The sequence below is a fragment of the Emiliania huxleyi genome (assembly GCF_000372725.1).
Source record: "Emiliania huxleyi CCMP1516 chromosome Unknown EMIHUscaffold_20, whole genome shotgun sequence".
Classification (NCBI taxonomy): Eukaryota; Haptophyta; order Isochrysidales; family Noelaerhabdaceae; genus Emiliania; species Emiliania huxleyi.
The window spans coordinates 825,102-847,301 of NW_005200600.1; the positions used below are offsets into that span (position 1 = coordinate 825,102).

The following is a 22,200-nucleotide window of genomic DNA, read 5'->3' on the forward strand; positions in this document are numbered from 1 at the left end:
GGGCCCTTTCCCCCCCCCCCCTTGGGTCTACTTGCCGCCCCGTGCAGGTTTCCCCCTTGGTTCCCCCCCCTTCCCCCCCCCTTCCAGAGGGGTCGCTGCTTTGGGCGGCGCCGCGCCATTCGCCGGAGGGCGGGGCCTCAGCGCCCCGCCCCCCCTCTCCCGTGATTGTGACGTCGTTTGGCCTCTGGCCTCATACACCCTCCCCTCCCCTCTCCTCCCTCTCCGCTCTCCCTCCTCCCGCTCCGGCCCTCTCTCCCCTCCCCTCCCCCTCTGTGGTTGCCCTCCCATGCCTGCCGTTCGCGCTGAGGCGGCTCTAGCGCTGCCCCTGGAGGAGTCGCCCTGTTGTGCGGCGCAGCGAACACCTGCGCCTGCCCGCGGCCCTCGTTTGTGCTGGCGTCCTGAAGCGCCCGAGAGTGCGTAGATTTGTTGCGATACGCGGTGTGCGATCGCGGTGTGCAGATTCATGTATAAAACGGAAGACATTTTCGCCGCACGCAGCAGCCACAAGCACACGGATTGAAGATCCCTCACACCAAGATCGTGCAGGGCGGGGACACATGTCCCTAAATCCCATCTCGTCTCAGAGTTTGACCGTTTTTATTTATTTATTTAAGCACACGCACAGGACCTCAGTCGCTCGAACTCGGAGCTGCGCGGCGCGCCGATGGCTGTGGCCTGTGCGCATGGAGCCGCACGCCCGCGCCCGGCGGCGGCGCGCACGCACAAGGCCGATACTGAGAGCCGTATGGTCGGCAAGTCGCATCCGACTTCCGAGGCAATCGTCCCGGGAGACGAGAGTCCAGTGGCGGGCGCGGCACACCCACCTCGCACTGTCACAGCGCGCATGTGAGATGAGTTCGCGAGCAGCTACACTCGCCGGATAATCTCTTGCCGCCGCTCCATGTGCGATGACGTACGAGAGGGAACGCAGACAGACGTGTTCGGAGAGGAAGGGGGGGGGGGTACCAGAGGAGCAGAGCTTACGGCTCGACGGCAGGGCGCAGGCGCGCGGCTCAGGCGGATCGCATGCTCTGCATCTGCGCCATCGCGTCGTCGAGCAGCTTCTGGTTGAGCCACGTGTCGAACTCCGCGTCGCTCTTGCGGAGCTCGGAGAGGAACTCGTCGCCGCCGCCCTGACAAGAGGCGGAGGGCGGGGCTGGGCTGGCGTGTGCGCGCGAGGGAGAGCAGGAGTGGGGGAGGGTCCGCTAGAGCAAGTGTGGGGTGGGGGTGGGGTGTGTGTGTGTGTGGGGGGGGGTGGAGAGAGAGAACGGCGGAGGCGCCTCGAGCATCGCGTGCTTGACCTCCGGCTCCGTCGCCTGGGCAGCGAAGAGCTCGACGAGGAAACTCACCGCCGCCTGCTTGAGTTTCCGCGACGCCTCGTCGTTCTGCAGCAGCGACACCACCTCCCGCACGGTGCGCGACTCAGCCACAACCATCTGGCGGGTGTAGGCGTTGTGCGCCCACTGCTGCAGCAGCCGCAGCGCCCTCGCAGAGACCTTGTGGTCGCGGTACTCGAGGGCGATGGTGGCGAGGCCGACACCCCCCGCGGCGCACGCAAGCGAGGCCTTGTCGCTGAGCGGCACCAGCGCCTACGAGCTTGAACCAAGCACTCAGCAAATGCATCAAAGCGCACCCTCGCCCTATCGGCGCCGCACGTCGAAGACATGGATCGCGTGCAGGAGCGTCTCTTGCCACAAGCCCTTCATCTCTTCGATGAAGTCAAATTTCCTCTCGATGTCGCGCCGCAACCGGTCAACCTCTTCCACTAGCTCCATGCCGTGCTCCCTCTCCTCCGCACTCATCGTTGCGAGCCTTTCCTCGGTCATGCCCCGCGCCATCTCTCGAGCCTTGCTGTGATTCTGCCGCTGCTTGTCAACCAACTCCTGTGTGTTGGTCCACTCATCGGCATAGTACTGGTTGACCTGCGTCACGAACTTTGCGCCGCCCGCCCGCAGCATCATCTCATCAACCGCCCGATCGTTAAGGCCCGAGAGCCTACTCGTGAGAAGCTGCAGCTAGGTCTCATGGCGCTCGAGAGAGTGCCGAAGAGGAGCCTGCGCGCCGTTCGAGCAGCATAGTGCCACAGTGTGGAACTTCCGAGATCTCGCCTACAGTCGTGTCGCGATCGGCGTCACCGCACAACTAGCGCGGTCACTACAGCGGGCAGCCAAGCGATCTTCCAAGCACCGATCTGGATGTGAGCCCGCCCGACGCGCACCGCGGTCGCCACCCCACCGGCGTCGCACATGGCCAGCAGACCCTCGTCGTCCAGCCCCGTCCCGTCCTCCAAGTCCATCCCGTGCCAGAGCACCGTGGCGGCGAGTGTCTGGCAAAGGAGGAGGAGCGTAAGGGGCCTTTGGTGGTGGTGGTGGTGGTGGTGGGGGAGGGGGGGGAGGACCTCGTCCATCGCCCCGTACTCCGCCAGCAGACCGGCGACGAGGCGGCCAGCGTCGGCAGACGGCAGTTTGGAGATGTGGCGGAGGTCCGCAATCTCCACCCGCTTGTTGCACCGCGCCTTGTGGTTGCCGCCGTCGGCGCGCCAGTGCTGCCGCTGGCACTCCTTGGAGCAGTACGCCACCCGCTGGCACTTGCCGCACCGGGAGAGGGCGCGTGACGGAGCGGCGAGCGTGCCGCACCAGGCGCACGCGTCGCACTTGACCGACTCCTGCGGTGGAGTGGTGGTGGTGGTGTGTGGTGGTGGTGGTGTGTGGTGGTGGTGGTGGTGGTGGTGGTGGTGGTGGTCGTGTGTGTGTGTGTGTGTGTGTGTGTGTGTGTGTGTGTGTGTGTGTGTGTGTGTGTGTGTGTGTGTGTGTGTGTGTGTGTGTGTGTGTGTGTGTGTGTGTGTGTTTTGGGGGGGAGCGGAGGGGACGGCGAAGGCGTGGCGGGGGGGGGGGGGTGGAGGCGACCTCGACAAGGACAGTGTCCTCCGAGAGGGCGTCATCGAACGAGTCGTTCGAGAGAAACGCCGCCTCGCGTGCCGCGGCTGCGAGGCGCTCCTCCTCGCAGGCTGCATTCGACGCATCGACGGCCTCTTGCAGCTTGAGTGAGCTGAAGCGGCGCCTCGCCAGCACCTGGGGACAGAGAGGGGGACAGAGAGGGGGTTGAGGGGAGGGGAGGGGAGGGGGGGTGAGCGGAGAGAAGCGGCCTTTGGAAGGAACGGGCGCCAAGGGTCGAGGTCAAGGGGAGAAGAACACGTATGGGGCAGGGCGCCCGGTGTGCAAACAGAGAAGAGGAGAGAGCACAGGAAGAGCGCGCCTGCTGCAGCGAGGAGAGCAGCTGCGAGCAGCCCTGCACCCCGCGCCTGGCGAGGAGGGACTCGAGCGGCGCTCGCTCCATGGTGAGGGCCGTGTACATCTTGTCGGCGTCCGCGAGCTGCATCTCGGTCAGCGCGCGCAGGACCGCCGCTCGGCTCGCCACCGCCCCCTCTCGCATCTCTGCCGGAAGGCCCTCGATCGCCTCGGCCAGGATGAAGCCAAACTCGCCACACTCGACAATCTCGCCGGCGAGCTCGCACGTCAGCCCCTCCGCCTCTGCCGCCGCCCCGGCACCCCCCGCCGCCGCCCCGGCACCCTCCACCGCGCCTCCGCCCGCCGCCGCCTCCGCCTCCCGGGGCAGCCCGGCCGCGCCGCCGCCCCCCTTCTTCTTCTTCTTCCTCTTCTTCTTCTTGTCGCCCGAGCCCGCAACCGCCGCCGCCCCCGCAACCCCATCGTCCTCCGCCGCCGCCTCCATCTCCGCCGCCGCCTCCATCTCCGCCGCTGCCAACGCGGCTGCCTCCGCCTCCGCCTCCGCCTTCTCCGCCTCCGCCGCCGCCAGCGCGGCCTCCACCTCCGCCGTCATCTGCGCCATCGCCGCTGCCGCCTCCGTCGCCGCCGCTGCCTCTGCCGCATCGCCCTCATCCGCGACCGCGAACACTCGGACAAGATGCTCAATCAGCTCGAGGGGAATGCCGACGTTTGCGAGGATTTTCACGATTTTTCTGCGCGAACTCTGGCTGGAGAGAAGCTGGCGCATCGACTCGGCGTCCACAACTTCGTAGTGCTCAAGCGCGCACAGGAAGTCCGGCTTTTGTGCATCGGCTTGCGCAATCAGGTCGGTCGACGGCAGCTGGCTGATGGCATCGGAGAGGAGGACGTGGAACTCCCCCATGGCAGAGAGCATCGGCGACCCCTCGCGAAACGCCTCGAGCACGCTCGCCCTCTCCTCCCGCGTGACTGCAAGCTTGAGCGCCTCCTCCAGCTCTCCATACTTGATGTAGTGTTCCATCCTCTCCAGCCGCGTCGCCTGCTCGTCGGCACATCGCTCCTCCGTGGCTGTTTTCTCCTCCTCCAGCTCCTCCGGCTCCTCCGACTCCGTCTCCGAGCCCCCCTCCTTGCCCGCCCCCCCAAGAGGCGGCTCCACCTCGACCTCCACCTCGGTCTCCGACTCTTCTGCGTCCGACTCTCCGCCCGACCCTGCCTCGCCTCCGGCACCGTCGGCGCGCTCCAGCGCGCCCTCGGCGTGGCTCACCGCCTCAAGCGCCTCCTCCTCCTCCTGGAGACGCCCCTCCTCTTCATCGAGCAGCCGCCGCGCCGCCGCCTCTGCCGCCGCCTCTGCCGCCGCCGAGGCGGCGGCCAGGTCGCGCACCGATCTTGAGTAGAGCGCTACTTCCTCGGAGAAATCCCGTGCTGCCGTTTCGGCCTTGATGGCCATCTCCGCCAGATCCTCTCGCCATTTGACAGCGGCATCGAGCCTGGCACGTGCCTCGCTCTCCTCCTCCGCTGCAACGCTGAGCAGTCTCTCGATCTTCTCCCTCCTGGCCTGCAGAGCGGAGGCCTGCTCGACAAGCTTCTCTTGCTCTGCGCGAGCCTCCTCGAGGTGGCGCCGCGCAGCCGCCGCGTCCTCCGTCGCGTCTGAATTGCTCATATGAGTGCTTTGGCTGGCCAACGCGCCAGCCGCAGTTTTTCTTTTTCTCATTACTCATTTTTCTCGCTACCGCGTCGTTGGTGTCCAGTCCGAGCCTGGCTGTTCTTCACCTTCCTACCTAACCTAACCTCGCTGTTCCGGGTTACAGAGATTTTTAGCAATACCTGCAGTCCTGCACGTCTCGCGCGCGCGTGAACAGGGCAAACTTTAAACCACCATAAAGATCTATCTGCAGGGGCTCCAGGCTACCTGCAAATAGAACAAACTCGGCATACTGAGCTGGTCCGCCGGGTCTCAACTCTCCTAACTCTACCATGATCGGCACAATCATGAAGACATGAGACACACTCATCCCTTCTCTCGCTTCTCTGTGATCTCTCCTCCTGCTGCTCTCTCCTCACACCACAGTCACGCGCCCCCCGCCACTCACGCTCTCTCTCCCTCCCGCCGTCCGCGGCGCGTACCAGCCCCTGCCAGCCCCTACCACGCGCCGGAGAAGAGCAGCTCCGGCAGCGGCGTGAAGAGGATCGGCGTCTGGTCGACGACGGGCACGCCCCACAGCGCCTAAGTCAGGGAGGACATGTGTGGCTGTCCAAATCGTGGCTCGGCTGTGCGTTCGCCTCCCTCCCTCTCTCTCTTGCTTTGCCTCTTGGAAGGCGTAGCCGGTGATCGCGAGCATGGCGAGGCGGCCGTTCTTGATCTCGGCCGCCTCCATCACCCTCCGGTGGTACACGAGCCAGTCCAGCCGGTACTCGTCGTCCACGGCGGCGCGCGCCTCGACCAGTGGAGGCATCAGCCGGCCCCAAAAGTCATACAGCGAGAGCGGGTCAAAGCCTGCGCTCCACGAGGCACCGGGGGGGGGGGGGGGGGCGACTGAATGCGGCACCTCGCAGAGGGAGTAGACTCCGTGGAGGGAGGCGGCTGCCACACAGCGGAATGGAGCCGTGCCTCCGCGACAGCCGATCGGAGCACCGCTGCTGTCTGTTGCATGCTCCGCTGCTGTCTGTCGCATTGCTCTGCTGCCTTTCGCATCTACAAGGGCCGGGCCGAGGTCGCCCGGAGAGTAGGTCAGCTCAACTGGCTGGCCGGCCCTGAGCGTGCGCCCCGTCGCCGTGAGGCCGTGCACCTGCCGCGAGGTTGCCGGAGGGGGCGGGAGATCTCAGCCTGCGGTGGCGTGCTGCTGCGGCAGTGGCGTCCGCCCCTCTGCCACCTGGTCGAGAGTTCTGCACTCGAGGTAGCTGGCGAAGAGGACGGCGAGGACCAGGAGGGGCGCAGACTCGGCCAGGTTCCCGTTGAGGAGCGACGGCGCGCGACCCTGCGTCGGGTCTAGCCCAAACGGAAGCCCTGCTGCGCCGGCGAGCGGGCCGTGATACAGCTCCGAGAGTGGCCAGCCGGCCGCGGCGAGCATCGCGATGCGGGAGTGCTTGATCTCTGCCTCTCGCATCCAGGCGACCCGCCGGTGCGCCGTCGCTGCGCCGGCCAGCTCCCACCACGGCCCCTCCCTCTCGACAAATTTGAGAGGGTCGAAGCCGACATCAGCGGCGTACGTCTCGTCGAGGTACAAAGGCCGGCGGAGGAATGGGATCCAGTTCTTTGTCGGCGGTGTCGTCAGGCCGGGCAACGAGGCGTGCAGCAGCAGCAGCATCGTTGAACGCAGCTGAAATCAGCAGCGCTTGTCGTCAGATGCGCGGGTGGCCTTGCAAATAGTACATGTGGGGACCCTGTCCTCCTCCCCCATCCCTTTTGCTTGTCTTTTTCTTTCTCTTTCCTCTGCCAGAGTTCATTCTATCGGAAAAGAAAAACTTGCCCACCCGCGAAACGCACGTCCCTTTGAACCCTCCGTCTGCGCCGGGCACGATGATATCGGCCGCTCCCAGCGCCGCCGGCACGGCACGGCTGGTTGCCGCACTCGCAACGGCCGCCGTGCTCCTCGCCGCCGCCAGCCTGCTCGCTCAGCGCCAGCGGGCAGGCGCGATCCTCAACGGGAGGATTGCCGACGAGAGCCTTTACCAGAGCTACGTCTCCGTTCGTGAGGTTGTGGAGGAGGCGAGCGAGGGCAGCACCCTCGCGGCGATGGGCTCCGCCGGGACGGAGCAAAACTGCTGCGGCGGCGCCCTCGTCGCCCCAAACTGGATCCTGACCGCCGCGCACTGCCACAGCTGCTGGGAGGGCAGGTTCCCCTTCAAACGAGCAATCAATGGGGGGGTCGAGGCTATACCAGTCGACCCCGCCGCCGAGCCCGTCAAGGTGAAGGTTGCACTCGACAAGGACGGGCACTACGGGGGCACCCTCACCGTTGTTGAGGCGTACGAGCCCGAATGGGTGAGAGCTTGCTCGCCTCTAGCGAGCTCACTCAGACGCACGGGAGCCAACTCACACACCGCGGTGTCGCCTCCTTCCCTCCCTAGATTGGGCCTGAGCGGATGGATGCGGCGCTGCTGAAGCTCGACGGCGATGCGACGGCCTATGGCGCCGAGGTCGTCACCTTCTTTCCCGGCCCGATTGAGGCAGGTATGGAGACGGTGACTGTGGGGACCTCGCACGACCTGCCGGCAAACACGCCTGGCATCCCCGGTGCGACCATGAGAGGTCGGCCCGGGCAAGCCTTCGCCCCGTCCTCACGCGGCCGCACCCGCCGCACCAGGCACACCCCTCAAGTACTACGCCTCGACTGTCGTTGCGGCACGCTCGCTCATCTCGTGGCACACGCACTGCGAGGGGTTCAACCGTGGTGATTACTCGCCGGTGCACGACTTTTGCGTCGGCCCGCCGGTGAAGACCGAGCTGGGAGGCACCCTGCCCGGCGACGATCTGGTGGAGGGCGCGCGCACCGGGTACGGAGACTCTGGAGGGCCGCTCTACATTGGAGGCAAGTACGCTGGCATCGTCAAGGGCGGCGTCAAGGCGAGCCCCATCACGGGTGTCAACGACGTTGACAACGCGGAGACCGCCTACATTCGCTACACGGATGTCACCTTCCTGGCCCCGTGGATTGACCGCACGATCACGGCGAGCGAGCTCGCGGCGGTGTTTTGCAAGGTGCCATTTCTTTGCTGAACTTATTGAGTTGCAGAGCATGCAGGGCCGTCGTGGCTGGTGAGCATGCTGGTGAGCGAGAGCCGAGACGACGATTCGACGATTTCTCGTGACTCGTCGCCGTGACGGGACGCAACGAGCCCATTGGCGAGAGGCCCCTCTAGAGAGATATGGGCGCTGTGGCCTCATGCCTTGACACCGGGCCAGTGCTTGCACTTTGAATGCCGTGGGGCTCCTGCCCGTGTACGGGTGTGGAGATGTGCGAGGATCGGCGATCGCCCCCCCTTGCCCCACCATTTGTGTGTGTGGAGAAATTTACCTTACCTTACCTTACCTTGACTCATGGCCCCGCGCCGCGCGCTGGGCTGCGGCAAAACAAATGAGTTTTGTATATACACCTACCGTTCTCCCATGAAATAGTACTTAGCACTGGCTCGCTACACCGGCCGCAGCTCCGCGTCCCCCAAGAGCGTCGACTCGTGGTCCGGCACCGCCGCCGCCCCGCCTCTGAGGCCGAGCCAGGGCGGCATGAGGCGGCGGAGCAGGGCTTGCCCGTGCCGCTGCGCGCCGCCGCCCGGCCAGCGGCTCGCCCCCTCGCCGAGCGCCCCCTCGCGCGGCGGCCGGCCCGAGTGCGCCCGCAGCACGAGCCAGCGCGTGAGTGCGGGCAGGTTGAGCCCGTCGGTCGCCGACACGCCCAGGACGGACCAGGACTGCTCCGTGACGCAATCGAGGTTGAGGAGGCGGCTGAGCGGCGCCCAGCCGAGCCGCTCGAGCTCCGCGCGGTCGCGCGGCTGCAGCGTGTCGCACTTGCTCGCCACCACCAGCAGAGGCAGGCCGCGCAGCCGCGGGTCGTCGAGCAGCATGTGCAGCGCCTGTGCGAGGGCGGGGAGGCCGGCCGGTGGAGTGTTCGCGCGGCGAGGCGGCGGTCCCGGTCGTCGACGTCTGCGGCGGCGCGCCTGCCGCGCCTCGGCGAGGCGGTCGCGGTCGGAGACGTCGATCAGGAAGAGGAGCGCGTCGCAGCCTGAGACGTGCCGCGCCCAGTCAAAACGGAAGCGCTGCCGGCCGCCCAGGTCCCATAGCGAGAGGTCGAGCCCGCTGTGCTGCACGCGCTGCACGACGAGGCCGATGGTCGGCTTGAGCGACGGCGCGGCGGCGAGCGGAGGCTCGGCCGCCAGCGCCCGAGCGAGAGCGGACTTGCCGCTCCCGTCGAGGCCCGCGAGCGCCACCTCGAGGCGCGAGCGGAGCAGCCAGCGAGATATGAGCCGCTGCACGACCGGCTGGGCCTCGCGAGCGACGGCGTTGCCCATCTCGTAGCCGGTTCACTCGCTTCTGGGCTGTAGCCTACCGCGTGCCGGGTACCCGGTACGCCGTCCTCAGCGCATGGAAGAGATGAACATGAAAAATAATATATGACAGAAGGAAGGAAGAGAGAGAGGAAAGTGATGGTGGATGGGAAGTGGATTGGTGTGGTGTGGAAATGGAGGTGGATAGAAGGGGGTGTTGAGAGAGAGATGGATGGGATGATGAATAAGGAAGGAGATGAAATTTATCTAGAGAATGTGAAGGGGGATGGGATGGGAAGTGGAATGGTGTGGAGATGGAGGTGGGATGGTATATCGGAAAGATTTTTGTTTCTTTTGGGGGGGGACATGTCCTATCCTGGACAGCTGGACCGGTGCCTCGATGTCACCGCTCGAGCAAATCAGCCTCATCTCGTCCGACGAGGAGAGCGAGGCTCCGCCACCAGCGGCCGCAAGGGCAAAGCGGAGCGCGGCGGCGCGGGCGGCGCCCTCCTCTCCTCCACCCTCCCGAAAGGCACGCAAGACCGACGCCCGCAAGGATCCGGCACCCAACGCCGAGAACCCGCCGGCCGCGCCGGCCGCGGCCGCGGCACGCCCTGCGCCGTCGGCCAGCCAGCGCGCGTCCTACCTCCAGGCGCGCGAGGCAAAGCTCAAGGCGTGCCGCTTCAACCTCTCCGCCCTCCCCGCCGGCAAGCGCGTGCACGACACCTCGCGAACCATCAAGAAGCCGACGCCGGCGTGGGCGGGCTTCTGGCCGGCGCTGCGCGAGTTCATGCAAAACACGATCGACCACCTCGACCTGGCGCCGCGCGGCCGGCTGCATCCGGCGCTGTCGCTGCGCGTCGAGCGGCCGGCCGGCCAGCGCGGCACCCTCGCCTCCATCGCCTTTCGTTGCGGCGACGAGCCGGTCTGCGCCATCGAGGTGGAGGAGGACGAGCTGCGGATCCTGCAGCACTACACCTTCCCGCTGCACCCGCGTGCGCTCGAGACGGGCGTGCCCGACGCTGGCAAGGGCGGCGACGCGACCGCGGGCGGCTTTGGCGACGGCTTCAAGACGGCGGCGGCGGCGCTGCTCGGCCAGCCCGCCTGCCGCTCCATCAGCTGGACCTTTGAGACGGCAGAGGGGCGCACCGTGCGCTGGGACTTTGTCGGCGCCGAGCGGCCCGCGGTCGGCAACTTTCGCGCGTCGCGGGTGCTCGAGGTTCACGTCACTGCCGACGCCGCGCCGGCCGGCGCGGCATCGAGCCGCGCAGGCGGCGCAGCCTACGTGATGAGGCAGCGCGTCCGCGTCGGCGGCATCGGCCGCGCGTTCCTCGCCGAGGCGGCGCCGCGGCTGCAGGTCTTCTGGTCGCTGCCCGACGCGGTGCTGCTCGGCAACGGCCGGCAGGGCGACTTCCTCGCCGACGCGGCGGCGGCGCCGCCAATCTTTGACGGATCCTCCGCCTCCCCCTCCTCCGCCTCCGCCTCCTCCTCCTCCTCCTCCACCTCCTCCTCCGCCTCCTCCGCCTCCCCCTCCTCCGCCTCCTCCTCCGCCTCCGCCGCCGCCGCCTCCGCCTCCGCCTCCGCCTCCGCCTCCGCCGCCGCCTCCGCCGCGCCGCCCGCCGCCGCCTCCGCCGCGCCGCCCGCCGCCCGCCCCGTGGCCGGCGTGTACGTGCGCGGGATCTGGGTGCGCAAGCCGCTCATCGAGGGCGCCATCATGGCCTTCTGGTCCAAGCTCAACGTCTCCTCGCGCGACCGCAACGACGTCGACGCCGAGGAGTGCGCCGACGCGACGCTCGCGGTGCTGCGCGACGCGGCGAGGTCCGAGGCGGGCAAGGCGGCGCTGCGCCGCCTGCTCGCGCCGCTGCAGGGCAAGAAGGCCGGCTCCTCGGCCTCGGGCGGCGGCTCATGGCTGCTCCGGACGCCGCGCTTCACCAACCGGCTGCTCGAGGCGCACCGGCCCTTCTTCCTCGGCGCGCTCGGCGTGCCGGCGGGCGCGCTCTTCGCCTCGAGGCGGACGACCGAGAGCGGCGACCCGTTCCTCAAGTGGGCGGCGGCCTTCCTCGCGCGGCGGGGTGCGCCGCTGCTGCCCCTCGAGCCGGGCGCGTCCAAGGCGCTCTTCAGCGAGGCGTCGGAGGACGAGCTGCAGGAGCGGTGCGTCAAGGAGCTGCTCGCCGAGCTCAAGAAGGCGCCCGCCGCAAGGACGGACGCGCAGCAGGCCGCCGCCAAGCTGCTCGCCTTTGTCGGCGCCGAGTCGCGGTCGCTGCGCCTCCACTTCTCCGCCCTCGTCGCCGTCCCGTTTGCGCACGGCGCGCACGTCTTCATGCCCGCCACGGCGCTCGACCGCGGGCTCCTGCTCCGCCTGCTCGCGACGCTGCAGAAGCGGCTCGGCCGCTTCGACGACAAGTGCGTGCACGCCACGCAGGCCTTCTTCGAGACGCTGCCCGCGCACGGCGGCCTCTCCCTCCCGCAGCTCGACGCCGCGCTCAGCCGGGCGAAGCAGGTTGGCGTCGAGAGCCGCGCCTTCGAGAGGCGCCTCGAGGTGGGCGGCGGAGGAGGCGCGGCGGCGGCGCCCGCGGCGGCGGCGCCCGCGGCCGCAGGGCCGAGCCGGGGCGGCGGGCAGCCTCCTCCCGTCATCTCGCTCGACGACGACGGCGCGGCGGGCGGCGCGGCGGACAGGCGCGGCGGCGGCGGGACGGCGGGCGGAGAGGAGTCGCGCCGCGCCCTCGAGAGGCAGATCGCGGCGGCGGCGAGGCAGCGGCAGACCCTCCGGGCGGGGCACATCCTTCCGGCCGCCGCCTTTGCAGACGAGGCGAACGAGTCGGAGGAGAAGTGCCTGCGCGGAGGCCACGACGCCCTCAAGGCGGTGGCGGCGCACGACTCCGTCGGCGGCGGCGAGGTGTACTCCGACGTGGCCTCCGCCGCGCACCTGGCCGCCGGCACGCTTCCCAAGGCGGCGCAGCTAAAGGCGCTCCGCGCGCACCTCGAGCAGGCCAAGCGCACGCTCGCCGCTGCGCTCCCGTCGCTCGGCTCGCTGCTCGAAGGGACGGTCAAGGCGGGCTTCGACGTGGGCGGTGCCTACCTCGGCTTCTGCTCCGAGCGCGCCATCGTCGTGAACCTCGCGCCGCTGCTGCGCCGCTGGAACGAGGCGGGCACGCCCGTGGAGCTGCTCCTCACCCTCGCTCACGAGGCGGCGCACCTCCTCAGCAGGGGCGGCGCGCACGACAGCGCGTGGCGGCAGACCTACGACGAGCTCATCCAGGCCGCCATCGTCGCCGGAGTCGGCCCGGCGCCCGGCGCATTCGCTGGCGTCGGGCGGAGGGCCTGACCTTCGCGGCCGGACGAGCATCGAGCGAATTTTGTTTCGCTTTGTTTCGCTCGAAAAGAAAGAAAGAAAACAGAGAACCCAAGGGAGGGATGGGAGGACGGCACGTTTCGTAAAATAAATAAATACAACGGACACGGCACGTTTCGCTCGAAATGGTCGAGTTTTACAGGATTTTTTCCACCCAGGCGCCGGACTAAATTGGACCTAGCTTGCTTGGGGGTCTCGCGGTGATCAAAGCTGCTCAGCCTCAAACAGCTGCGGCTACACTTCACGGCTACACTTCACTCCAGCTTTCCCATGGCTGCTCCCGCCGCCTCCACCAGCATCGACCCGTACCGGGTCCTCAAGGTCGACCGAGACGCTGCGCAGGAGGAGATCTCCAAGTCGCTGCGACTTCTCGAGCTCCGCCTGCACCCGGACCGCAACCTCGACGCGTCTGACGAGCAGCTGGCCGCCAACAAGGCGCGGCGCGAGACCGTGCGAAAGGCGTATGCGCTGATCGGCACCGAGGCCAAGCGGCAGGAGTACGACGAGAAGTGGGCCAAGGCGCATCCGGACAAGGCGGCAAGCGGGCAGCTCCTTGCTGGCCCGGCGCTGCCTGCGAGCCTCGGCGAGGGCACCGCCAAAGCTGCACGCCCTGCCGTCGTCGTGAGCAGCCTCGTCGCCACCATCGTGCTGCTGCTCGTGCCCGTGTGGCCCGTGGCGCGCGTGCTTGTTGCGCACACTGGAGCGCCGCTGGCGTGCGTGCTGCCTCTCCTCTCCGCCGCGGTCCTCTTCCTGGCGAGCACGACGCCGACCGCAGAGCTGTCGGACAGGGCGGTCGTGGTTCTCGCCGCGGGCGCGTGCGCGAGCCTGTTCGTGCGCTACGTGCTCGGCGACGACTTGGACGGCATGGTCTGGCGCTCCATTGCGGTCGAGGCACCAGCTTACTCAGAGTATGGATTCGGGCTTTTCGTGATCCATCTGAGCGCCGCAGGGGTACGCGTCATGTTTACGGCCTTCCGACACCACCAGTGCTTTCACGAGACTATCAGCGCCAAGCTCTCCGCCGCGCAAAAGGCGCGGGGCGCGCACGGAAGAGGACCTGGGTCGGCGGCGGCGCTCGCTGTCAAGGGGTGGAGGCTCCTGGGCAGGATAGAAGCGGGGTCATTTCCCTGGAAGTTCATCATCAGCATTACGAAGAGTAGCCCGAATGGGCGCTACGCGACGGAGATCGCCCCAGCACAGGTGGCCTTCATCCGTTGGTTTCAGCCTTTTTGGAGGCCGCGTTGCGCCGAGGAGAGCGATCAAGACCTGCTCAAGCTCCACTCGGACCTCTTCTCGAGCGCATGTGAGACGCTCTGCTACTCCTGCCTGCTCCCATGGCTCGCGATACTAGTGCTGCCTCTGCCGCGCGCTGGTGAAACCACTCAGGGCTCGCAGCTGCCGCCCCTGTACGTCAGCTTCACCGCGGCGTTCTGTGCGACGGTGGCGGCCGCATTCGCTCATCGGTCTCTGCGTCGCGGGAGCCGGCCCGACGTCGGACTGCTGAAGCAGTTCGTCAGCTTGCTCCACAGCGTGCTCCTCGATGGAGCGTGCGTGCTGGCCGCCATTCTGGTGCCGCTGCTGCCCAACGGCGTGGGCCAGGCTGCGACTCCAGTCTTCTCCCTGCTTGGCCTCGCCCTTCTGTGGGGCTGCGCGCCGCCCAAGCAGGAGGCGATGGCCATGTGCGGCGTCTGCGGATGCCGCCCTGCGACACACACGTGTGTCCACTGCGACGTGGTCATGTGCGTGGGGTGCCGCGTTCGTGTGCACACGCGCCCGGCAAACATGAGGCAAGCCGGGAAGCGTGCCCCGGCAAGGCTCACCCCGTGGAAGCACTCGGCCGACGTCACGCATGGCGTCGACTCTCGCTATCTCGAGTGCCGGCCCTGCACGCCTGCTCGACTAGTCGTGCGGGCGCGTGTCGAGCGGGTGGTGGCGGCGGTCGAGGACGACGCCGACGAGCTCGAGGCCGAGGCAAGCCCGCAGGCGTTTCTCGGCGACCCGGCGGCGTCGCACGCGCGCTGCTTCCCGAGCGACGAGGCGCAGCGCTTCGCCGACGCGGTCGAGTTCGCACAGACCTCAAAGATCATCCAGCAGAACGATGACGCCAACGCGCTGCTCCTCGGAGCGGTCAAGTCAAGCACCCGGGCTGTCCGCTCGGCGTCGGCGCTCCTCGCGACCACTGTCTTGGGATATCTCCTTCTCGTCTTCATCGCGGGCAAGTTTGAGTTCCTCTTGAACGCCATCTCGATCGCCTTCGCCTTTTACTTCGTTCTCCCCGTCGCCCTCACCCTCGCCCTCGCTCCTTTGAAGCCGAAGGCCCTCCCCCTCCTCCTCCGCATCGCCCTTACGTTCGCCGTCGCCGTCGCCGAGGCCGCCGCAGTTCCCTCCATCGTAAATGCGGCCAGCTTTGCAAACACCTTCGCCGCCTCCGTCCTCCACGCCACCTTCCGCCAGTATTGGGGTGTGTCAGGGTCCTTGCTCCTCATGGCCATGATGTGGCTGCTGGCCGAGCTGCTCCCGCCGCTCGCCACGAAGCTGCGCGGCGCCGTCGCGTGGCACGCCGGCTCTTGCTGGGTCGGCAAGTCGGGGCGGGCCAAGAGCGATCAGCTGCAGCCCCTCCTCGCGACCAACCGCTCGACGGCGGCGGGCGGCGGGCTCGGGAAGAGGCAGGGCGTGAGATTGCCTTTCGGCGACGACGGCGCGGCGCGGATTCGCGTCCAAGTCTACGAGGTTCTGCCGTACGACGAGGAGGCGTCCCTCCTGCTCGAGCGCTCGCTGGAGCTGCTGCCTGGCGACGGCCCGTTCCAGTCTCGGCTGGCCTTGCTGGCGCCTGGGCACGGGGAGGGCGTCGTGGTCGAGCAGAGTCTGGACGGCGATGCGGGAGGCGCTCGAGTCGGGGCGCACCAGAACTACACGCTCTCGAAGCCCGACTGGTGGGAGGTGACCATCCAGCCGCAAGCCACCGCGAGCCGCGCCGCCGACAGCACCGCGATCGTCCAGGCGAGCAGCCTCCGCCAGCGGTTCGTGTGCTCGCTGTGGCTCCGCCTCTCGCTCACAGACTGCTGGCGGCGCAACTTGCGCGTCCGCGCACGCCAGCTGCAAGAGCTGCCGCGACTGAGCGTTGCCGGCGTGTGTGCCTCTCTCCGCTCCGCCGCCCACGCGGCGGTGGCCACGCCTCGCGCCGTCGGCCGGACAGTTCGCTTCGTCGTCACGTCGCTGTCGAAGCTGCCGGGCGCAGCTGAGACGCCGCAAGAGGCCGCGGTGAAGGCGGTCCGCAAGCGGCAAGCCAGGGCCGCCGCCGGCGGAGTCGTGACGGGCGGCGGCGGCGAGGAGCTGAAGCTGCTGACGGGAGTGGCGGCTGGCGACGTGCCGTCCTGCACCGCGATTGTCGACTATGCGGGCGAGGCGTTCACTGGCGTCGGCCTCGGCCCCCCCAACCAGCTGCAGCGGCCGCGAGTCGTTGAGCTCGCCTCGCCGGCCGAGCGGCGCGACGAAGAGCTTCACCCTGGCTGGGCAAAGCTCAAGGTGGCTTGCTCCACCCCTCGCCGCCTCTCTGCTGCCGCCGCCTGCTCCGCCACCCCAGCCACCGCCGCTGCCGCCGCAGCCGCCTCAGCTGCCGCCGCTTGCGTGCAAGAGGCTGCCGAGAGGCTGCCGAGAGGTGCCTCACCTCTGCCTCTGGGCCGTCAGGTGACGTGGACGCCGAAGCAAAAGTACAGGCGGCCGGTCTCGTACTACCTCTGCCACATGCAAGCTAGCTGCGACCCGCAGGGCGCCGTCTGCTACAAGGGGACCTTCGCGGGCTGCATCGTATACGCGGAGCCGGGGCAGCGGTGGTCCTTCTTTGTGCAGGTTTCTCCCCCACAACGTGTTGGTCACTGGGGATGTTGGGGTAGGCACTATCAACCACCCTCGCCGCCGCCCTCTCCCCGCCGCCCTCGCCGCCCTCGCCGCCCTCGACCCCCCCCCCCCCCGTCCCTCCTCCCGGCACCCCCTCCCCCCCCTCCCGGCAGGCGGGCAATGTCGCCGGGCCGTCGCCGCCCTCGGAGCCCACGCACCACACCGTGCGGCAGCTCGAGGAGGGGCAGGGCGAGGAGGCGAGGCGCGCGGAGCTCAGCGAGGGGGAGCGGCGCGTGCACCTCGAGCGGAACACGCTGCACCGCGCGCTGCGAGACAAGGACCCGGACGCTGCTCGGGCGGCCTTGGGCGAGCTCCGCGCGCTTCGCGGGTCGGGCGAGGAGGTCACGGACCTGGCACGGCTCGAGGAGAAGGCGAGGAGCAGCCTCATCTTACCACACCTCACGCACACACACCTCACGCCCCACGCATGCACACGCACACACACACACACGCACACACACGCACGCACACACACACACCCTCCCTTGCCTCAGGTGGGGCAGCTGGCGGAGGCGGAGGCGATGAGGGCGATGCAGGCGGTTCGCCGGAGGGCGGCCCGGGCCGAGGAGGAGCGGCGCCGGGCCGAGGAGCAGCAGCGGCGCAAGGCAGAAGAGGAGGAGGCAGCAGCGCGGGGGGTGAGGGAGGCGGCAGAGAGGGAGGAGAGGAGGCGGCGGAAGAAGCTGGAGGCCAGGGCGAAGAAGGAGGCCAAGGAGCGCGCCGCCAGAGAGCTGGCCGAGAAGCTCCGGGCGCTGTACCGGGCAGCGCTCGGCTGCTCAGGCGGCGGAGACGGCGGCGAGGCGCGGGCGGAGGAGTCCCTCGCCCGCGCGCTGCTCGCGGCGGACAAGGAGATGGCGGACCCGCACAGCCCCGTCTCTCAGAGTGCTCTCGCAGAGCTCGCCCCGGACCTGTCCAGCCTGCGCCTCGCTGCAGAGGAGCGGAAGCGAAGCCTGGCGAGCCGCCGCGAAGCGAGAGCGGCGGCGGCGGCGGCGGCGGCGGCGGCGGCGGAAGCGGCGGGAGCGGCGGCGGAAGCGGCGGCGGAAGCGGCGGCGGAAGCGGCGGCGGTGGCGGCAGCCCAGGCGGCGGCGGCTGCAGCGCAGCGAGAGCAGGAGCGAGCGGAGGAGCGTGCGGCGACGCGGGAGGGTCAACTGTCCCGGCGGGTGGCGCGGTGCGAGGAGACGATGGGCTTTGTCGGCGCAGGGTCTGACCTCGCTCCACGCGTCGACTGGCTGGAGGAGGAGACTAGCCGAGACTAGTCGAGATCAGCCGAGACTTGCCGGGATGAGCCGGGACTTGCTAGAGGAGGGCGAGCGAGGGGAGGCTACTTCATCGGTGTGCGACGAATGGATAGGACGTCCTCGGCCTCGCGAGCGAAGGGAGCCTCGAGGAGCGGCTCGGCGCTGTCGAGCGGCTGCTCGAGCTCGAGCCGTTCGAGACGTTGGCAGCAGAGCCTCCAGCAGAGCCTCCAGCAGCGGCGCCTCCGCCTTCACCTGCACCTGTGCCGGCTCCAGTGCCGGTGCATGGGGGGCGCGTCGCCGCCAGCCCGGGTCGTGGCGGGCGCGGTGGGCGGGGCGGGCGGGGCGGGCGGGGTGGCGGCAGCAGCAGCGGAGGCAGCGGAGGCAGCGGGGGCAGCTCGCCCGACGCAGACCAGCTGCTCCGCCAGGCGGCTGATCTCGGCTGGTCTCGGCTCACTTCGGCTGATATCGGCTCACCTCGGCTCACCTCGGCTCACCTCGGCTCACCTCGGCTCACCTCGGCTCACCTCGGCTCACCTCGGCTCACCTCGGCTCACCTCGGCTCACCTCGGCTCACCTCGGCTGATCTCGACTCACCTCTACGTCTCCTCCGCTAGGCGGCGCCACCTCCCGCCGGCGCCCGCCAGGCCGAACGCTGGCGCGCGCCGATGTCTCCCCGGCCCTTTCCTCCCACGGCCTGTCTCGTCTCCACAGGCCGTGCGAGTGCCGTTCGACGAGCTCGAGGAGGCGACAGCCTCCTTCGCGGACGAGCGGCTGGTTGGCGTCGGTGGCTTCGGTCGCGTCTACTACGCCCCTCGCCTGCCGTCGCTAGCTGCCACGAGGGCTGCCGAGCAGCGCCCCGCCGCGCTGGAGTGGCTGGCCTAATGATCACTACTTACTCCATTAGGATGCCGAGCTTCCCGTCGCGGTGAAGCGGCTCTTCGTCGACGGGCAAGAGTCCGGCCGACCCGCGTCCGAGGTGCGCTCTCTCTCTCTCTCTCTCTCTCTCTCTCTCTCTCTCTCTCTCTCTCTCTCTCTCTCTCTCTCTCTCTCTCTCTCTCTCTCTCTCTCTCTCTCTCTCTCTCTCTCTCTCTCTCTCTCTCTCTCTCTCTCTCTCTCTCTCTCTCCCTCTCCCCCCCCCCCCCCTCTGCGCTGGGAGCTCGACGCAGTAACACTAAGAACGTGATCCATCATTCCTCAGGTGCTGCGCTCTCTGCGCGAGGAGCTCGACCTGCTCTCAAAGTGCCGCCACCCGAACCTGATCCAGCTCCTTGCTCACTGCGACGACCCGCGCGGCCCCTGTGCTATCTACCCGCTCGCACGCGGCGGCTCGTACGAGGACAGGCTCGTCAGCACTCTGCCGGGCCGCAAGCGTCTCGCCACCCTCGGCGCGCCTTCCGAGCCGCTCTCGTGGAAGGCGCGGCTGCGGCGCCACCTTGGCTAACCTCGGCTACTAATGTACTAATGACATCGGCTCACGGCGGCGCATCTCGGCGCACCTCTCGCCGCAGGAGCGGCTCTGCGTGCTGCGCGACGCCACCAGCGCGCTCGTCTACCTGCACACGCCCTCCGCCGCCAAGCCGTGGACGGCGCTGCACGGCGACATCAAGGCGAGCAACATCCTGCTCGAGCCTTCTAGGAACCTCCTAGGAACCTCCTAGGAACCTTCCTAGGCGAGCAACATCCTGCTCGAGCGGGGCGGGCGGGCGGTGCTCTCCGACGTCGGCATCGCAAAGCAGCGGCAGCTCGACGCCGCCGCCACCGGCCGCACCTCCACCCTCATCAAGGGCACGCCGTCGCATCTCGACCCGGAGTACGTGCGGACCGGCGAGCGCACCCCCGAGACGGACGGCTACGCGCTCGGCATGGTCCGTGCTGCCGCCCCTCCCCAGCCTCGTACTCACTCACTACTGGCGGAGCGTCTGGTTCCTCGATGAGCAGGTCGTGCTGCAGTCGCTGACCGGTCTCGACCTTCGCAGCTGCGGCTTCAGGGAGGCCAAGCCGCTCCTGCAGGATCCGGGCTCGCCCGAGCGGTGGGCGGCGAGCCGGCGCGACCCAAAGCCGAGAGAGCGGGGCAGCCATCGAAGGGCGGGCTGTGAGTAGGTGGGCAGCGAGCTTGCTCGACCCGAGAGCCGGCTGGCCGATGCAAGTCGCCGCCGCCCTCGCCGGACTGGTCACCCTCTCGTTCGAGCGCTGGCTCGGCCCGCGCTCCGCCCCGCATTCGACGGGTCCCTGATCAGGTGCACGGCCTCTCGTACGAGCGCTGGCTCGAGGACCGGATGCCGTGCGAAGAGGCGGAGCGGCGGCTGGAGCATCTCGCGCGCGAGGTTGGCATCGAAGCCGTGCAGGCGGACGAGCTGCTGGCGATCAGGGAGGCGCCCGCGTCAGCTGATGAGTTGGCCATCCCTAGTCAGGTTGAGGACGCGGCGGGCAGGCAGGCGCTCGACGCAGCGGGTGCTGGCGCAGGCGACGCTGCGCAGCCTCCGAGGGTGCAGCCCTCGACTTCACCCCGGCGGTCCTTGGTGGAAGAGCGATTGTCTACTGCCATACTCCTCCTGTCTGTAGGCGGAGGAGCGCTCGCTCTGCTTAATCTGCGAGGAGTGGCCGCACACGGTCCGCTTCTATCCTTGCGGCCACGCGTGTGTCTGCACCAAGTGCGAGCCGAAGGCGCGCGCTCACTTCAAGGACTGCTGCCCCATCTGCAAGTCGCCGATTTGCTCCGTCGAGCGCGGCGATCACGTCGGCAATGCGCCCACGTACGTTTTCCGCCGCTGAGACTCGACTGCCACATACGGTCCCGCACTCTGCAGTCTGCGCTCTGCACTCTCTGTGTCCACTCTCTACGTCACGGCTCCACGCACCAATACGCGGCGGACTACGAACGTGGTACACGGTGCGCTCTGCACACCGCGCACACACAGTCGAGAGTAGCCAGTACTCTACACCGCTCTCTCTGTCTCTTGGGATTTACCACAATTCCATGTTTGTCTCCGCTTTGAGACATTGAGAGTCGGCACGCGGCTGCTGGGCCTTTGATTCCGTGGCCCGTGCGCCGGTCTGGCCCTGCCAAAGCCGCACAAGAGTGCGGCCTGCGTTGATGAGCGTGAGCGTGAGCGGCCGCCGGGGCCGGTTTGGACTGTGTTTGGGGGGGTGGAGGGGTCCGGTGGCCAGTGTGATGGTCGTTTATGGCCCTCCTATCACCAACTTACCGCCCCCAGCCGTGGGGGCCTCTCCAGACGCCGCCATTTATGATTTCAAAGGGTCCTGCCGACGCTCATCACAGTGCGGCGGAAGGCCGGAGCCGGCGCCGCGGAGGACGAGGATGGCCGTGGCGGACCGGGACGAGCTCTGGGAGGTACAGTGTCAATCTGTATATTGTAGAGACAGAGCATGCGCACAATATATCTCAGTCTAGCTAATTCTGGAGAGGAGATGCCGAGGCCGTACAGCAGCTTGATGGTGCTGCGCCGGCGTGCGTCCCGCCGGCCGCCGGGGCCGGTTTGGACTGTGTTTGGGGGGGGGAGGGGTCCGGTGGCCGGTGTGATGGTCGTTTATGGCCCTCCTATCACCGCGCCTGGGGCTTCCTCTGTGTTCCTTTTATTACCCATCTCATCGCCAATCTTGCCGCGAGAAGGCTCTGGTCATTGCCGAGCGAGAGCCGACGGATAGGTGCTGGGATCGGGTGCATCGCTGTTCGCTCCCTCGACCTCTAGACAGTCGCGGATCTAGATATAGACCCAGCGCACAACCCGGAAGCAGAGACTCAGTGCTTCTTCCCACCGCGCGTCGCCGCGGGCGCGGCGGCTGGTGGGCATGGCACGTACAGGATGATGGCCTGACCCACCCCACAGCGTCCTGCGAAAGCCGTACTAACGCCGTGTAAGTTCGTTTTCGACCTCTCTTGGAAGAGGAGCGCAGCTAGCGCGACACTATAGCACTTAGCAGACTATTGTCTATTGTCGAGCGCGCGTCGGAGAGGTGTTTGCATTGCCTCCCTGCGAGCCTGCGTCTCTTCACTCCCCCCTTAGTCACGGTACATACATTATCACGGGAGTGGGTGCGCACCGGCCATTCCCGAGAGGTCCCGCGGATAACATCCACCCGGACCCTCTGTCGGCAATGTGCGATACGCTAGGATGGGGCCGCCTCGGCGGCGTACGTATGCGAGAGGCGGGATTCGAAGCTTCCGCTCGCCACCCTCTCCTTCCCCCTCCTTCCCCTTTACACCCACCCTCCCCCAGGGAAGGTGTCCGCCGGGGGGTTGACGGCTCTCGCGCTGGCGCGCGCCTCCGCGTCATGCAACCTCGGCCCCAACCTCGGCCCCAGCCTCGGCGGGCTCCACGTGCTGCGCGTGGTAGGCGCCCGCCGCCGCCTGAGGAGCAAGCAGCGAGAGGTGGAGGAGGAAGAAGAGAGAAGTGGGACGGGCAGAGCGCACGCGGGGGGGGGGGAGGGGGGAGGAGAGGGGGGGGGGGGGGAAAGGGCCACGAGGGACCCACAG

At 68.2% G+C, this 22,200-nt stretch overlaps 7 protein-coding genes across 7 annotated transcripts in view; 4 read left to right on the forward strand and 3 right to left on the reverse strand.

Annotated features, from left to right (window-relative positions):
• Positions 1–402, forward strand: part of EMIHUDRAFT_204027 (hypothetical protein) — a gene marked incomplete at both ends in the record, with an annotated part of 2,835 nt that extends 2,433 nt beyond the window's left edge. The window contains one exon of the mRNA XM_005781749.1: positions 356–402. Within this exon, the coding sequence (XP_005781806.1) occupies positions 356–402 (47 nt within the window). The remainder of the gene's footprint in view (positions 1–355) is intronic.
• Positions 403–583: 181 nt separating this feature from the next.
• Positions 584–4,902, reverse strand: EMIHUDRAFT_449892 (hypothetical protein; the record flags this gene model as incomplete). The annotated part of the gene is made up of 10 exons (XM_005781750.1): positions 584–1,133; positions 1,302–1,589; positions 1,656–1,995; positions 2,063–2,108; positions 2,188–2,326; positions 2,399–2,653; positions 2,907–3,071; positions 3,295–3,495; positions 3,913–4,530; positions 4,624–4,902. 10 exons carry the CDS (start codon positions 4,900–4,902, stop codon positions 1,014–1,016), a joined length of 2,451 nt encoding a protein of 816 aa, XP_005781807.1. The 3' UTR covers positions 584–1,013.
• Positions 4,903–6,759: 1,857 nt separating this feature from the next.
• On the forward strand, positions 6,760–7,959 carry EMIHUDRAFT_204030 (hypothetical protein; the record flags this gene model as incomplete). The annotated part of the gene is made up of 3 exons (XM_005781751.1): positions 6,760–7,224; positions 7,311–7,476; positions 7,547–7,959. The coding sequence occupies 3 exons, from the start codon at positions 6,760–6,762 to the stop codon at positions 7,957–7,959; spliced, it is 1,044 nt and encodes a 347-aa protein (XP_005781808.1).
• A 416-nt stretch (positions 7,960–8,375) lies between these two features.
• EMIHUDRAFT_353311 (hypothetical protein) lies at positions 8,376–9,245 on the reverse strand (the record flags this gene model as incomplete). The annotated part of the gene is made up of 2 exons (XM_005781752.1): positions 8,376–8,810; positions 8,895–9,245. 2 exons carry the CDS (start codon positions 9,243–9,245, stop codon positions 8,376–8,378), a joined length of 786 nt encoding a protein of 261 aa, XP_005781809.1.
• Positions 9,246–9,621: 376 nt separating this feature from the next.
• EMIHUDRAFT_204032 (hypothetical protein) lies at positions 9,622–12,546 on the forward strand (the record flags this gene model as incomplete). Its single annotated transcript, XM_005781753.1, has 6 exons — positions 9,622–9,653; positions 9,852–10,440; positions 10,519–10,602; positions 10,915–10,983; positions 11,089–11,721; positions 12,031–12,546. The coding sequence occupies 6 exons, from the start codon at positions 9,622–9,624 to the stop codon at positions 12,544–12,546; spliced, it is 1,923 nt and encodes a 640-aa protein (XP_005781810.1).
• A 7,165-nt stretch (positions 12,547–19,711) lies between these two features.
• Positions 19,712–20,815, forward strand: EMIHUDRAFT_421192 (hypothetical protein). Its single transcript, XM_005781754.1, has 5 exons — positions 19,712–19,735; positions 19,806–19,875; positions 19,943–20,050; positions 20,117–20,191; positions 20,268–20,815. Exons 2-5 carry the CDS (start codon positions 19,846–19,848, stop codon positions 20,475–20,477), a joined length of 423 nt encoding a protein of 140 aa, XP_005781811.1. The 5' UTR covers positions 19,712–19,735; positions 19,806–19,845; the 3' UTR covers positions 20,478–20,815.
• Positions 20,816–21,996: 1,181 nt separating this feature from the next.
• The window catches only part of EMIHUDRAFT_99790 (hypothetical protein), a gene marked incomplete at both ends in the record, with an annotated part of 4,291 nt that continues 4,087 nt past the window's right edge, over positions 21,997–22,200 (reverse strand). The window contains one exon of the mRNA XM_005781755.1: positions 21,997–22,074. Within this exon, the coding sequence (XP_005781812.1) occupies positions 21,997–22,074 (78 nt within the window). The remainder of the gene's footprint in view (positions 22,075–22,200) is intronic.

Coding starts and splice junctions, on each gene's coding strand:
- EMIHUDRAFT_421192 (XM_005781754.1), top strand. CDS start 19,846: ATGCAAGTCGCCGCCGCCCTCGCCGGACTG. Junction 20,051..20,116: donor TTGGCATCGAAGCCGTGCAG/GCGGACGAGCTG, acceptor ATCCCTAGTCAG/GTTGAGGACGCGGCGGGCAG. Junction 20,192..20,267: donor ACGCTGCGCAGCCTCCGAGG/GTGCAGCCCTCG, acceptor TCCTGTCTGTAG/GCGGAGGAGCGCTCGCTCTG.